General features: G+C 47.0%; 2 protein-coding genes across 4 annotated transcripts; both read right to left on the bottom strand.

Annotated features, from left to right (window-relative positions):
* Positions 1-698: 698 nt before the first annotated feature.
* On the bottom strand, positions 699-6,486 carry ikbip (IKBKB interacting protein). Of its 2 annotated transcripts, XM_086146385.1 has the most exons (4): positions 6,124-6,486; positions 5,922-6,039; positions 3,315-3,536; positions 699-1,968 (listed from the first exon to the last, which is right to left on the bottom strand). In XM_086146385.1, the coding sequence occupies exons 1-4, from the start codon at positions 6,294-6,296 to the stop codon at positions 1,405-1,407; spliced, it is 1,077 nt and encodes a 358-aa protein (XP_086002511.1). In that variant the 5' UTR covers positions 6,297-6,486; the 3' UTR covers positions 699-1,404. The 2 variants fall into 2 exon arrangements, with proteins under 2 accessions (XP_086002511.1, XP_086002510.1); XM_086146384.1 differs by lacking the exons at positions 699-1,968; positions 3,315-3,536 and adding an exon at positions 3,598-5,369.
* Positions 6,487-7,365: 879 nt separating this feature from the next.
* Positions 7,366-14,615, bottom strand: arfgap3 (ADP-ribosylation factor GTPase activating protein 3). Of its 2 annotated transcripts, none has more exons than XM_086146381.1 (16): positions 14,484-14,615; positions 13,755-13,873; positions 13,257-13,329; positions 13,049-13,180; positions 12,884-12,964; positions 12,705-12,792; positions 12,555-12,620; positions 12,019-12,065; positions 11,796-11,944; positions 11,530-11,661; positions 11,322-11,447; positions 11,103-11,234; positions 9,973-10,099; positions 9,747-9,834; positions 9,523-9,650; positions 7,366-9,445 (listed from the first exon to the last, which is right to left on the bottom strand). In XM_086146381.1, the coding sequence occupies exons 1-16, from the start codon at positions 14,550-14,552 to the stop codon at positions 9,428-9,430; spliced, it is 1,575 nt and encodes a 524-aa protein (XP_086002507.1). In that variant the 5' UTR covers positions 14,553-14,615; the 3' UTR covers positions 7,366-9,427. The 2 variants fall into 2 exon arrangements, with proteins under 2 accessions (XP_086002507.1, XP_086002508.1); XM_086146382.1 differs by having other exon boundaries at positions 9,523-9,647.
* Positions 14,616-14,886: the final 271 nt, after the last annotated feature.

Raw genomic sequence — 14,886 nt, 5'->3', positions numbered from 1 at the left:
ATTACTGTTGTGTACTTTAATTAGTTACTTCCAATTTCTCTACAGCGCTTTCGATACTTTTTATCCCCCATAGATGTCGTGAAAAAAGAAAGACAACTAGTACCGCTCATGGATCTTCTACCGAGAAGCGAAGGAAGGCGATTGATTTAGAAATGAAGCCTGAGATCATCAAGCAACATGAGGAAGGTAGTAAAGTCCAAACCATGGCTAGCAGAACGGGTTAACTTTTAGGCTTGCCAACAAAAAAAACGTATTACCTATATATGATGGATCCTTCGCTTGATGACGGGGTCGTTGGAACAGATCGTTGTCGTGAAACGAGGAGCGACTGTACGGGGTGTAAATGAGAGGGTGAATGTTTCTATTTCAATGTTTTTATGAATGAAAGTGAATGGTTGTTCGTCTCAACAACATCATCCATGTCTTTGTGAATTCTGGTGGAAATCATCTCGTCGTGGCGACTGGATTTGAATTTCTTTACTTGAAGACGTTTCACCCGTCGTCCAAGAGAGAGGCTTCTTCAGTTTTTCAAGTGAGGAAATTCAAGTCCGGATAAGAAGGGAATGAATGGGAGCTTCACCAACGCTCAAGCTTACCCGTCAAATGATTTGATCTGCGTTCGTACCGACTCCGACCCAGCTGACGCTCACATCCCTGCGTGCATGAAGGGGTCGATGTCAGATCACAAGGAGGTGCAGTTTGAACGGACATAAGTCTCTTTATCATAAAGCAGATTATACATATAGTCGTGTTTCCAACGTTCGGTAATAACACACCAAAGTTATTGTATTCCTGGGAGGTTCCCTTCCTCCTCTTCCAGGTGTTCAGAAGAAACGGGGCGGGTCTTTCTTCAATTCTTCTCGAAGGTCTAATGACCAGTTTGTCGACACGGCCGGCGGAGGCACATAGTTCGAATCGCAAAGAGGAACGTCTGCCGTGTTGCGGCAGCTCGGCATTCAGGTGGAGCGGGTGCGGGAGGTTCATCCAGGCTGACGCAGAACTCATTTTGTGGTGAAAAGCAGAAAGAGCTTCCTCAGACGGGCCAGGAGTGACAGTTGGAAAGTAAGAAGAAGATAAAAACAGGTGCAAATACAAAGATCGCGTCGTTCCAGGGCGTCAGGAGTTGATGGTTTGAGCTTCGGAAATGTTTATTGGTGAATGACAGCCGTCCTGTGACCTGGATGAACAAGAATTCTTCACAACAGTCGGTAAATAAAAATATTTGCTCCAAACCAAATAGTAGTTACTGAACACCCTGAATATCTTGACAATTCTCAACCAAAAAGTCACCATTTAACTGATCTCGACCTCAATGTTGTGATCGAAGGCTTTAAAAAAGGAGATGTTGTAGGTTCCGCCTCTGAACGTCCACCGAAAAGGCGGAAAAAACTAGAAGACGGTCGCTCATGTCGCCTGCTGCTTCTCGGCCATCTCGGATAAATCTATTTCACCGACCTGCCTGCTTGTGACGCTCAAATCTCCCTCCACGGCCGTGAGGTTCGCCAGCGTGTGCCTGATCTCGCCGATCTCCCGCTCCCTCTTGGTGAGGTCCTCCGCCAGCCGCCCGATGCGGAGAGTCAGGTCCGACAGCTGAGGGTCCAACGCCCCGAAGTCCCGCTTGATGGCCGCCACTTTCGGCTTGAGGTCGCTGGCGAAGGTCAGCGTCCGCAGCAGGCGGGCCCGGCCGCCCTCCAGCTCCCGCAGGCGCTCGGATATCTGTTCGTCGGCGGCGGCCAGCTCGGGGACGCGGCGCCGCAGCTGCTCCAAGGCCTGGGTGTTGCGTTCGGAGGAGGCCCGGAGATTGGAGACGCGGTCGATGCTGCTCGCCAGGAGGTCGCCGATGCGTTTGACCATGCTGCGCTCCACCTGCGCCGTTCGATCCTCCAGTTCGGCCATCTGGGCCAGCAGGGACTCCAGCTCGGAGCGAAGGCCCTCCATCCTGCGCACGTCCGTCCTCACTGACGCCACCTAGAGGGCAACAAACGCACAGCTAGCATCGCTTTTAAATTATCTCAAGGTGTGCGGCAGAATAAGGATCCCCTTTTACAAAGATCAATTTCGGGGGGGGGGCCTTGACTCACGGGCGTTTTCTGAGATACGAGCCGTTGCGATTTTATCCAATCAAGAAAAAACACTTTATATTTTCTTACATGAGGTAACAGGTTTTTTTTTTTGCGCATTATTTTTCATTTATAAAGTACATTTTTCTCATTTAAAACGTAACAAAAACAGGGGACTGGAAGGGATTATTGTGTTTCATTTTAACGAGGAATTTTAATTTGGACGAATTCGCTCACAGAACAGATAAAACTCCTAAGTCAAAGTATCACTGCAAAGTCTTCTTTCATAAAGAGATGCTAACATGTAAAATTCCGGGACAAAAATATTGATAATAACAAGGTGTAAAGAAATAACAATAACACTTTTAATCTTCTTACAGTCTGTTATATTTTATCTGCATTTTTGCATTACCCCTTGCGCCCTGGAAAAGAGGCAGTCGTTTTTAATAACAATCACGCAACTCTTCTCAAGTCCTGCAAGCAACACATTTGAACGAGCACTAACTCAAGTGGAAAAACTCACTGTTGCCACGGTAACTCCTGGTAAACCCGTCATTCCACACCCAACCCGTTCAGGAAGTTTGATTCAAAACACTAACTGTGGCGGTTTTGTGCAAAAATGCCCGACGGACCTGTCCAAACACTCCCGAGTCAGACTTCTGCTGACTGTTGTTGCCATGGTTACAAAGCTTCCTGCGTCGCTCCACCCCGAGTGACACATATTTCCCAAAAAAGTTTCAAAGTTAGCGATCTTGTCAATTTCTCCGCATGCGCTGGACATACAGAGGACTTGTCACAATCCCACAGTGACATGAAATTAACAAAATAATAATAAGACTGCAAATTAGCAGTAAAGTGCACTGTTACATTAAGTCAACATTTACAGGACTGTCTCAGAAAATGAGAATATTGTGATCAAGTTCTTTATCTTCTGTAATGCAATTAAAAAAAAAGAATTACTTTTTCATGATATTCTAATATTTTGAGATAGGATTTTTGAGTTTTCTTACGATGTAAGCCATAATCAGCAATATTGTAATAATAAAAGGCTTGCAATATTTCAGTTGATTTGTAATGAATCAAGAATGTATGACATTTTTGTTTTTGTAATTGCATTACAGAAGATAAAGAGCTTTATCACAATATTCTAATTTTCCGAGAAAGTCCTGTATAAACCATGCACAGCAGCGGGTGGAGCACTGACACAAGAAATATTGATAATACACATCCCTACAGATAGAAGCTCTACAATACCTTGTTGGCGAAATCGTTGGAGATGGCAGAGGTGCGTTCCTTAATCTGAGCCACGGCGTTGGTCAGGGCGTCCAGGCTCCTCTGGAGCTGAGCTCGCTCCTCCGTCAGCCCGGAGCCCCACTCCTTCAGCCGGCCCACGTCCAGCTCCAGGCTCCGGAGCTGGGCCTGCACGGCCCCCCGCTGGGCCCCCAGGCCTTCCATCGCTAGCCGGACGCCCTCGCTCTGCAACAGGACGGCACAGAGTTTGTGTGTGTGTGTGTGTGTGTGTGTGTGTGTGTGTGTGAGAGGCAGCGGGGAGTGTATTCACAAAGGCAGACTCACACACAATCAGGTACACTTGCAAAAAGAAGACCTTTACACTTGAGGAAGAGGTTTTATCAAAAGGTAGATTTAATGCACAGCACTTTCTCAGCGCGTGAATCTTAAACGCGACATGTTTCAGGTTTGAACGCCAGCGTCATTAGTGACGGGATGAATGCGCCTCAAAACATCACGAATAAAGAAAAGGAGAAAACAGAGAAGGAACCCATCCCTCCTGTGCCAGCGACTATTCCGCCAGACAAAGATTCCTCACCTTTTCTTTGACTTTGAGAGATGTGCTTGCGTGAGAGTCTTTGTACAGCAAGATTTCAAACATCTGTGCTGAGAACAATCAGCTGGCCACTAAAAAACTGTATTATTGAGCTATCAATGAAATATAACCCTGATAACAAGCCTAATTTGTTTCAAAAAATGTATCTGTATCTCTCTAGCGTGCAGCACGTACATCCCATACCTTCAGAGAGGACCGTTTCTGCTCTCTGAATTGAGACCTGAAGCTCGATGGACCGTAAGGCATCCACCAAAAGAAACCATGAAGGCCTGGAAGACTTAAGCACGGCCAGACATCGGCGTAAATGAGCTGACCGTGGAAAACTATGACAGAAGAGCTCTACGTTCCACAATCAGTCCTCGGGTCCATACTTTTAACATTAAAACGGGCCGACACTGTTCGGCAATCATAAATACACACACAGAAGGTTATAAAAAAAAAAAAAAATAAAAAAAAAAAAACAGCTTCCAAAACAAACAGTAAGATGGCGCCGCTACTTTCCTCTGGAGACGCACAGGTGAGGAAGTCATTCATTCATCAGTGAGACGTCATTTGTCGTCATTGAGAGGCTGAGATGGTTCCTCCTGGTCGTATGGTTCCCACTCCTCCTCCTCCTCCTCTTCCTCCATTTCATCGTTCCATTCTTCCTCCTCCGCCGCCATGGACTCGGGCTGTCTCTGCCCCTGGCTTCCCCTCAACACCATGGTGAGTTCACTGACCGCCTCTTTGACCACGGACAGCTCATTCTTCATCTTCAGGATGCTGTTTTGCGCCTGCAGGGTGTCCAGCTCCTGCCTGATGTCCAGGATCTCACCCACCGCCTTCAGCATGCTGTCCTCCGTCCCGAACACCTGCAGCGTCAGCTCCTCCAGCCGCTTCTCCGCCGAGCTCAGGTCGCCGCCGAGCCTCAGGATGGAGCGCACCGCCTCCTCCACCCGCGGCAGGTTCTCCTCACACTCCCGCGCCCGGGGAACGTGCTCCTGCAGCTGGGCGCTGAGCTCCGCCTCCCTGCGCGCCAGGCCGCCGATCTGCTCCTCCAGCTTGTGGATCTGCTTGGTGTTCCAGTCCAGGTGCTCGCGGGCTCGCTTGGCGTCGTCCTCCTCGGTGCGCTCCAGAGCTCGGGCGTTCCTCTTCGTGCTGTCCCCGAGCTCCTCCAGCTTCTCCCCCAGCGTCTTGGCCCTGCGCTCCACCTCGTTCACCTTCTCGGTGGCCTCGGCGTGGGCTTCCCGCGACTCCATCTTGAGGGCCACGAGGTCCGACGTGGTGGCGGCCAGACGCTTCTGCCACGTCTCGGTCACGTTGAGGAACTGAGCGTTGACGGCCTGCAGGTCGCGCGAGGCGGCGTTCTCGTCGGCTCGAATGGCCGCGACCTTCCCGTGGAGGTCCGAGACATCCTGCTGGAGTGTCGTTGCCAAGGAGACAATGGAGAGCGCCTCCCGGAGGTCGTCCTCGGAGGCAGCGAGCTGCAAGCCGCAACACAAAACAGGAGGGGCTGTTTCTCTATCAATCTCGGCTGAGATTTCTCTCCTGAAGGTTGAAAATCAGTGAGGGGACTCAGGTCCAAACGGCCGACGGGTGCCATGGATCAGCATTTAACCACAGAAGCATTGACTATTTGTTGGAAATAAAGCTTTTTTCTGCAGACTTATACTTCTGGAGTTCAAATAGTGGAACGTTCTCACAGAATTGTGTCAGTAGTTTATGCAGTCATGATAAATCTGACCTTCTAGAACAGGGGTGTCAAACTCAAGGCCCCGGGGCCGGATTAGGACAATGAACAGGTTTAATCCAGCTCACAAAGCTAAAAAATACCAGGTTTGAGGAGTGAATTGAAAAATAGGTACGTAACAATGGTTCATATGTCATGATTTTACCCATCCGGCCCACCTTAGAATAGATTTTCCTGTGTTGCCCCTGAGCTAAAATGAGTTTGACACCCCTGTTCTAGAACCTTCGGAAGGAATCTTCACTGGAGATAAACCCATATCTAGTGTCATTCTCATGTCCACACTTGCCTTTTTAGACACTTTGACGACTTCTTCCTCCATTTCGACCAGGTTGAACGTCTTCCCGTGTAGAAACGAGTACGTTTCTTCGATTTTGGAAAGTCTCTCGTTCTGCTGAAGGACCAACCTGGACACGCAAACACACACACCTTAGCAGAAGGGTCTCCATAATCTAAATTCGACGCTTTATTTCTGTTATCCCGACACTTACCAGCTTAGTGCCGCGCATGTTGCGAGACAAAAAACTGATATTATGGTTTTTAAGTCCAAGCCGGACGTTTTATTCGCCATAACGGTGCTGTTCTTCTGCTCTTCATCCCGGATGCTAGCAGGCTCGTCGCTCGGCTTCTGCGTCCTCTTCCTCTGCTTCACTTCACCGGACATTTTTGGGGGCAAAAAACTTTTAAAATAACTCACTGGGAGATGAGGGGTATACACTCAGCGGCTTTCAATGGTGAAATAACTGTTCCGTTTCTCCGACAAGCTCATAGTTTAAGAAACTGAGACAGAAATTGGATTAAAAAAAGGCTAAATGTTAGCGTAAGTTGATTAGCATTTCCCAAATCGCTCCTTCGTTTAGTTCCTTGGAAAAATGATGCCTTCACTGACCACTTAAAATAATCGTAATTCTCACTTATCAGCTAACAACCTCGCAAATTTAACGCGTTCAATTTTTATTTCTTGTCGTTTCTTAAATATATTCACATAAATAGATAAATAGTGGATTAAAGCGAAACTGAGAATGTTTTGATTCATCTGTGAAAATGTTTTAATAGTTGAGTACAGTGCCAAACGGCACAATTCCCACACTAATGGGAGGACATGAATATTTCAGGCAGCCACGTCAGCGGCTGCCAACGTTTGCTGTTTCAGCCAAAAATGGATTACAAGTATATTGAAAAAAAAATGAAACTATTTTTAATAAAAATACAAACAAACAAAAACATTGTGATCCGCGTTCATTAGATTTCAACAGTCGAAATAAAAGTGCCAATCAAATATGGGGTGTAACCCATTACAGAGAAAATATTCATAGGCACTTTCCATCTACAGACATATAAGAATGATAAGAATATGATGTAATTTGCACTACAAAAAAAATAAAAAAAATATAAAAACTATATATATATTATCACGCATACACTTGTTTATTCCACCTTTCCTGTGGTGACAGACACAATGGCATTGGAGGTTTCCATTTAACTTAATATTTTTGTGAGGAAACTCGAGTCGGTAGGTTATAGGTTGACTATTAACCATTTACACTTACCTCTAACACAGGCTGGTCAAATTTAGCAGAAAAACCTTGTAAACGTGCATTTCCACGAATGGGATGTAAACAGTTGTCATATCTAAATATCATCTGCTTATTTGTATGCGAATGCAGCAAATGTAAGATGATACCTGTGGTATCACTGGGACGTGGACAAAAAAACACTGCAGGTACGAGAAGTTAGTCAGGCACGAGCCATTTATTCGGTATATTTTCAAAAAAAGTCTTTCGATAAATGGTATTTCAAAGCCTAACACAACATTCTCTATAGCAGTTGGGCAAACTCGACCGGTTGTATTCTTTTACTTCATAAGGCGTGGGTCCCTGCATCTTTAGCCCCTGTTTATTTTTCTCCCAAGATTGAATCTTGATAATGCAAATGCCGTGTTAATGACACGACTTCTAGTCTTTTGTGAAAAATCAAGCGACGCCCGACAGCATAGTAAGACACCGTCATGGTTACAAAGATGAGCTAACTGCAGTTCTAGCTGGATAACGTAGCAGGAGGTCCGGCCGCCATACAAGCTTTACATTCAAGCGGAAGCTGCCATGTGCAAGTTCTAACAGATTATGTGCGAAAAAAGGTAATTCGATGACTTCGAAACGTTGCAGTATTAACGTATGTAAATATATTTTTATAAATCTTTGGACTATTTCATAAAGTAAACAAAAATACGGTCATAAAATGATTTATAATTCTGACTCAGAGAGATAGCGGATAGTTTCCACGGAGACGAAGGAGGTCATAAATTGGTTCGTAATTTTCCTTTTGCCTCGAAATCACCGTCGTCGTCATCCTCGTGAACGCAGGCTAACCACAATTAGCCTCAGAGACGCCGAAATCCACGCCGAAGCACGAGCTGCGCATTATCATACCACAGAATTGGACACACCGAACTGCTTCTTGGCTGGATTTTAAACGTCAAAATGAAACCAAAAATAAAAAAAAAAACAAATCCCGCACCACAGGCGGTGCGATTCATGTTCCAAACCTGCCCCTGTATATCATCTCTAAGGTCGTGGATGGTGGCAGTACTTGATTCCACAGCACCAAAAATGCCTCTAAAATATTGTTTACTTTACAGCTGCCCGCGAAATGTAAATAGCCCAACAAATCAGGGAAGCCAGAACATCGGGAATCTTTTTATACACGTCATAAACAGGTAAAAAGCAAGCAGAAAAATAATAAACGTCCTTCCGACCCCGGGATATCTCGGCAAGCCAACAATATCAATAATGACCTTTAAATGGTCCCATTTCAAGCCGAATCACAAACGTAGTGCAACCTTCCCCCGACACTTGGGAGATTTTAGGCGATTTGTTTCCAACGGAGGCTCTGACGGCTCGGCCAGCTATTAAAGGGGTGTATTTCTGATGTGAATCTCCCCGTTCAGCCGGGGAAACGCTAAGCAAAGGCAAAAGAGTGGATTCACGTAAACATCTTTATCGACGTTTAGTCTGACTTAGAATACACTCGTGAGCCAGATTACAGCAGGACGTGACGACGGACGTCTAGACGTGTAGTTTTAGGGGGGTGGGGTGGTTTTCTCGTCCGGAGAAAGTCACTCCCAGAGGTCTTAGATATCGCGCGAAGCTGCTCGATGCAAGTATTCCTCTGCACTGAGAAGATGCTGGTAGACAGCTGTGAAGCGCTAACCCCATCCCGATGGCAGATTCTCATTGAAAACGACCTCCTGAACTATTCACTGCTCAAACCCTGTGTTGAGATATTCTTTGTAACAACAGCCGCATGGCCCGCAAAGAAAAAAAAAACAACAAAAAAAACAGTATTATAAGTCCGTAACTATATTTTTAGGTGAAAGCAAACGCGATCAATGAGACCCCCGAAAGGGGATTTGGTCGATTCCTGGCCCCCTGTGGCGGGCGCGGCGAATCGCAAGTGCACTTTGAGGACAGGCGGGAATGTTCAAGGCAACAGAAGAGCCGAAGGCCGGACCGGAACGCTCGCGGAAATCGAGCGGCACGCCTCTCCTTCACGCTGCTACGGGCATTATTGAGAAATATCCGAAACCCCACAATCTCAAAGCAAAGTCTATAAATCGAACTCAAATATCCTCATGAATATGTCCGCCGCTGAAGATTATTCCACCGACTGTGTGTGTGTGTACATTCTCAATTAAGATACCAAATATGGATGTATGAAGGTTAATTCCAGTCAGGATTATCCTGCAGCGCCGAAATCTGCGCTCTCCGGGGGTCGATCTACGCGCTGCCATCCCACTCAGGAGCTGTAGCGATCCTGAAGGAAAGACATTTAAACAATTCAGGAGTCGAGGAATTCATTCGAGGGATTTCGGCTGGCGTGGCGTTTCTGACCTGGATGGTGTTGACAACGCCGCTGGCCATCACCGAGAGCTTCCCGGCGACGGTGCGCACGCCCAGCTTAATCTGGGACATGTCAGGAGCGCTGGGCAGCACGTTGGTCAGACGGTAGGAACTCGCTGCTGTTAGAACGAAAAAAACAAAAAAAATATTCATATTCAACCTATATAGGATCAATATGAACAAGCGTGTATTTTGCAGCGGCGGGATTCACCCACCGTTCTGTTTCTTCGAGTCTTCGAATAAGTCCGCGGAGCTGATGGCGGCGCTTCCGGAGAATCGCTCCAGTCGTGTCTTGGCCTCATACTTGAGAAAATAAAAGGGGACATTTGTTTTTTTTGTTTCCCTTTTCCTACAAAGTGTCCTGTGAACCCATTTAGCTATAAGGGAACACAAACACACACACACATACGAGTGAAAGGACACGTGTCCCAGGTTAAATACCTCAGAGTTATCCTGTTTTCCAAAGTACATGTCAGAGGAAATCGCTTTCACTTCTTTACCGAACTTTTCCTGAGCGTCTCCCGAGGACGGGGCCAGCGCCGGCTCCGGTTTCCTCCGAGACGTGGGCCTGGGAGAAAGGTCGCGGCGGTCAGTGGCCGTGAGCCGAAAGTGGAAGTAAAAAGTAGACTTTTCGATGACATATTGATAAATACATGCAGAAATAACAATCACGCTCCGGCTGTTCACACATTCTCAATGTTGTCATAAAATGCATGCGTTTTTTTTTCCCCACCTTTATCTCTAGTGGATGTTATCCACGCGCGAGATTCATCGAAAAAAATAATAATGTTTAACTTTATTTTATCTGAAAGCAAACTAGAAAAACACAAAATGTGGATATTAATTTTGTTGGGGTGTGGTGTATTGCTCTTTACGGCATATTTTCGCTTTGCCCTTTGAGCCCTCCTGTTAAAATGAGCGTATCCGGGAAAAGGAAAGTGCACAGCGAGCGCAGAGTGTTTACTGAGGATCGGACGACAACCTATGTTTTCACCGAGGCCCGATCGACGGCTGGATGCCTGACAGGCCGAGAAACTGTTGCGCGTTTTCAACGTATCAAGCCGTCACATTGCGACGAAGCATGCTAACCATGCTGGTGAGCAGGCGACGCGAGTTCAAGAGTCGAGTACCGAGGCCAGTTTAACGCTGGCATTCGAATGATTAGCTGTGTTTTCAAACATCGCAGATTCAGGTAAACCCACCGACACCTTGGTGACAAAACAAAACAAACTCAAAACATCGATGCGCCGGCGAAAAGGGGGAGATCAACAACAAGGCTCCCACTGACATGGACTGTTAGCAATTTTTAAATGTACATGTAAATGAAGTCCCTAGATCCTGTCTGGAATCGACGATATCGAATGCACATATCCATCTGTATGACAGGTTCGCATCATGTACGTACCGTTCATTTATTGACTTTATCTGCACCTGCTGCTTTTTTACACTTCTCATGAGCCGCCGAACCGCATTTGGTTGCCGTGAATATAATCTAAACTTTATCTCTCGCTGAACATGGATGGAGAAAGCGTCCGGGCGTCTGCTCCGGCGAGGAGAACACCTCCTCTTACCTGTCGTCAAACGACGCACCGCCAGAAGTCAAGAAGAAGTCCGGCTCCGGCTTCTTGCTCTCCCTCCCCCAGCTTGAATCCCTCCAGCGGGAGGAGTAACGGTCCGAGTCATCCTCACACTGGTGCACGACCCTGAGGAAACGAGCAGAGTCAGGCGAGAATCATCTGGGATGTTCTCGCGTGTCGGGAACGCCCGACAAAAACCCCTCCAGGTCTGACCCGTGAATGAAAGACCCCTCGTCGTCGTGTTCCTGGGCGAACCGCCGTCCTTTGCTGCTCTTGGTTCCCAGCGGACTTTCCTGCTGGATGATGAGCATGTCTGACGTCACTGAGTGGGACACGCCGCTGAGAAGACAACAAAACACGCACACACACACGTCAAATGCGTCATCATAACTCCTTTGGAGGTGTGTGTTCAGCCTCCTACCTCCTGATACCCAAACCCATGCCCAGTCTCTCAGCCTGCTCTTTCTTCTTCCCCTCCAGCCCCTTCAGCTTCTTCTCCTCCACCTTTCTCTGCTGCTCCAGGTCTTTGTAGGCCAGTCGCATGGAGGACGCGCTGCAGAAAGAGAGGGAAAGAGCGGCGGCATTCAAGGAGGTGATGTTTCGAGCCTTTTAAATATACTCTTTTCTACTGCTAGCGTGCGGATCTTTCCAGTTTGACGAACGCGAAATAAAAAAAAAATCTCTCACAGACACTCGGCGGCTTCGCTCTCCCTCTTGGCCCCGGCGGTGTTCTCCTCCGCCTTGAGCTTGTCGGCGGCCTGAGCAGCCTTTTCCAGCGCCGAGAAGCTCTGGCTGCTGACCTTCTGGGCGCCCAGGCCCCCCTTCTTACTGGCTAACTGCAAGGCGGCAGATTAGAAAACACTCCTAGAGCACTGTGGCCTGTGGAATCCATCCAAGTCACGATACGTACGCTTTTCTTGGTGGCTGCCGGCTTCTTCTTGAGCAGGAAAGACGATTCTGGGACGGGAGAAAGGCAAGATGAGCTTCAGATCAGTTTGACCAGAACAAGTCCTTTACATTTGGGACGTCCTTGGAGGCGGGTTTTGTCAAAGTGAAAGGTAGAAGAGATTATTTAAATCGTTCATCCATCCTTTATCTGTAGCGCTAATGCTATGCTCAGGGCTGGACAGACATACAACCATTTACGTCATCATCATTTTTTTTTTTCCAAATGTCAACTGTTGTTGACAACAGAAAAAAAAAAAAAAAAAAAACCCTCACTAACCCAAGCTTACTGTTCTGTATGTTTCCTGTGCATCGTGTATTTGCAAGTGTATTTGCAATCCCTATGTCCTCTATTGTAAGTCGCTTTGGATAAAAGCGTCTGCCAAATGCAATGTAATGTAATGTAATGTCGCAGAAATATCACAGAAACAATCAGTTCCAGTGAAAAACTGGAAAACTTTCCTCAGAGAAATTCAAATATGACAAATATGTCAAACAAACCTGGGTTTGGGTTGGCCTTCGGAGACGCGCTCAGCATGTCCACGCTCGGACCCTCCTCTGAGTTACCTGAAAAAGGTCGATGTCAGTGTAACTCGGACAAACAGGAGGACGTTTTACCGGCTGCTTCAGTCAGCAGATCCTCTTCTGTACCGTTCTTGTCTTCCTTCCTCTCCTTGCCGGATGTGTTCTCCGAGGCGGGGGAGCTGAGGCTCATTTTGGCTAGATTTTCGGGAACATCCTGGGGACCACAGAGACGCGTGGCGGTTACCGATCGACCACCGGAGCGGACGACGCATCGCGTCCGAACCGAGGACGGCGGAAAGCCGTACCTGGGAATGCAGGCTGAAGAAGTCCACCTGCTTGTCCTCTGGCAACGTGGGCGACAGTGGAGCCTGGCTGTCCAGCCATAACTGCGGGGAAGAGCGGTGAGCCATGGGACCGTTGTAAGGGTTGTCATGGAAAAGCACAAAGTCAAAAGTCCTCCTCCGGCCTACCTCCGTGCCGTGGCGTCTGGTAGCCTGCGTGGCTAATGTTTTGATTTTCTCTCTGTACAGCTGCGCAGCCCGGCTGTTGTACTTAGCGTTGGCGGCGCTGGCGGGGCAGCCGTGCTGATTGAAAAACGCGTTCTGGTGTGGAACGACGAGACTCCGGTCAAACAGGGAACACAGAGAGAAAACTACATTCGGCGACTCAAATACTCACCGCGCTGGCATTGCCTCCTACTTGCATACACCTCAGCTGGTACCACGACCAGTTAAAATCCAGCTCAGTGGACCTGGTCAAACAACAACAAATCGGTCATAAACTTAACATGACTAACTTCATATCCTCTCTCACTACGTCTACGAATGTTCTCCACTTGTTCCAACCTGCTTGCACACATTGCTTTACCTCTCCTCCACATTCTGCTCTGGACTGCTGACCCCAAGCACTTAGAAATCCTGGACCTTCTTCACTTTGAGGATTTCTCAAGGTGTGAGGCCATCCTATATTTATTTGCGATCTTTATTACTTTATTTAAAGCTGATACTTCTTAGATGTGTTGCACTTTGCTATTGTTTTAAACAACTGATCTAAGTCATTTAAGGGGGTTAAGGTTGCCATGGAAAGATTAAATGCATAACTTTTCGTGCACACACACACCTGTGCATACAGTGAGGGCTGAAGAAGAAATTAAGTACATTTAGATAACACATTTACCTGATAAAGGACAGGTGCACACCCAAAGACCTGTGTGTCCCCGAGCAGTCTATGCACACAAACACACCATATGTGATGCTGGCCCAGCTGGGGTTCTTCGCCGTGCAGTCAAAGCAAACCTGGATACAAAAGGAAGGGCAAGAAATGTGACGTGTAACGCATCATTTCACTTTTAAAGCCCATTATTTTTCTAGCTTTGTGTGCATTTCATCCCCCAGTGCTTTAGGATGCAATAAGTGGGAGGAGGATGTGCAGGATGCTAACCATGTAGGTCACAGGTGAACTTCAATTGCATTCACACTGCACCTGCTTCTCGGCAGCTCCGGGTTTGTTTTTGTCAACACCTACCACGACTTCCGATTTATATTTTCTGTATTATTTCACGGTTAACCAGCTTTCCAGAACAAGTGGGAAAATGAGGACTAAGCTAGTAGCAACTCAAAAAAAAAAAGAAGCCGGTTACCTGATGCTAGCTTTGCTGTCAACAGCTGGCTAATGTCAAGACTGGGCACAGCTGCCGTTTTCATTTACCAACTACTTCGTGTGTTTGATTTTTATAAACATTTCAAGTATTTCTACCTGTCTTCACACATATGCCGGTACTTTTAAACCCAGCTTCGGCGTTTACCCAAAGTGCGACGTGTCAGGCACCGAGTTCAAATTTTCACTTCCTTGTTTTTGGGAGATGTAAAGGCGAAGTTTATACAAAAAAAACCCCAAACAACTCACCTTATTCGTGGGAATCGAGCGTAGGCGCTTGAAAATGGCAGAAATGTCTTGTTTGCTCGGTTCCGTCATGGTTTCATCGAATAATGGTGTGAAAAGAAGGGGATCATGAAGAACAGCTGTTCCGTTCAACGAGAAAAACCTGACTTTGACACGTCGTATGAGCAAGCAACACAACTCGGCTCTGATTGGCTGATGTCGACACGTGGTTGTGTTATTGTTGCAAAGCATTCTGGGTAATGTAGTTTATAAGTCTCCCGTTTGTCAGCGATAGCAGGATGTTGCGGAGAGAAACTGCGCATGCGCACTAACCTTTTTGCTGTTTATCTCAATGGCAATGTGCGGCAGATATTTACTTCTTAACATTTGATGAAAGATTGAGGACACAAGGGTGAGTTCTAGAAAA

This window comes from Fistularia commersonii, chromosome 5 (genome assembly GCF_037954325.1).
Source record: "Fistularia commersonii isolate RoL2024-O1a breed Wild chromosome 5, RoL_Fcom_v1.0, whole genome shotgun sequence".
NCBI lineage: Eukaryota > Metazoa > Chordata > Actinopteri > Syngnathiformes > Fistulariidae > Fistularia > Fistularia commersonii.
This window is presented reverse-complemented; position numbering and strand designations above follow the sequence as displayed.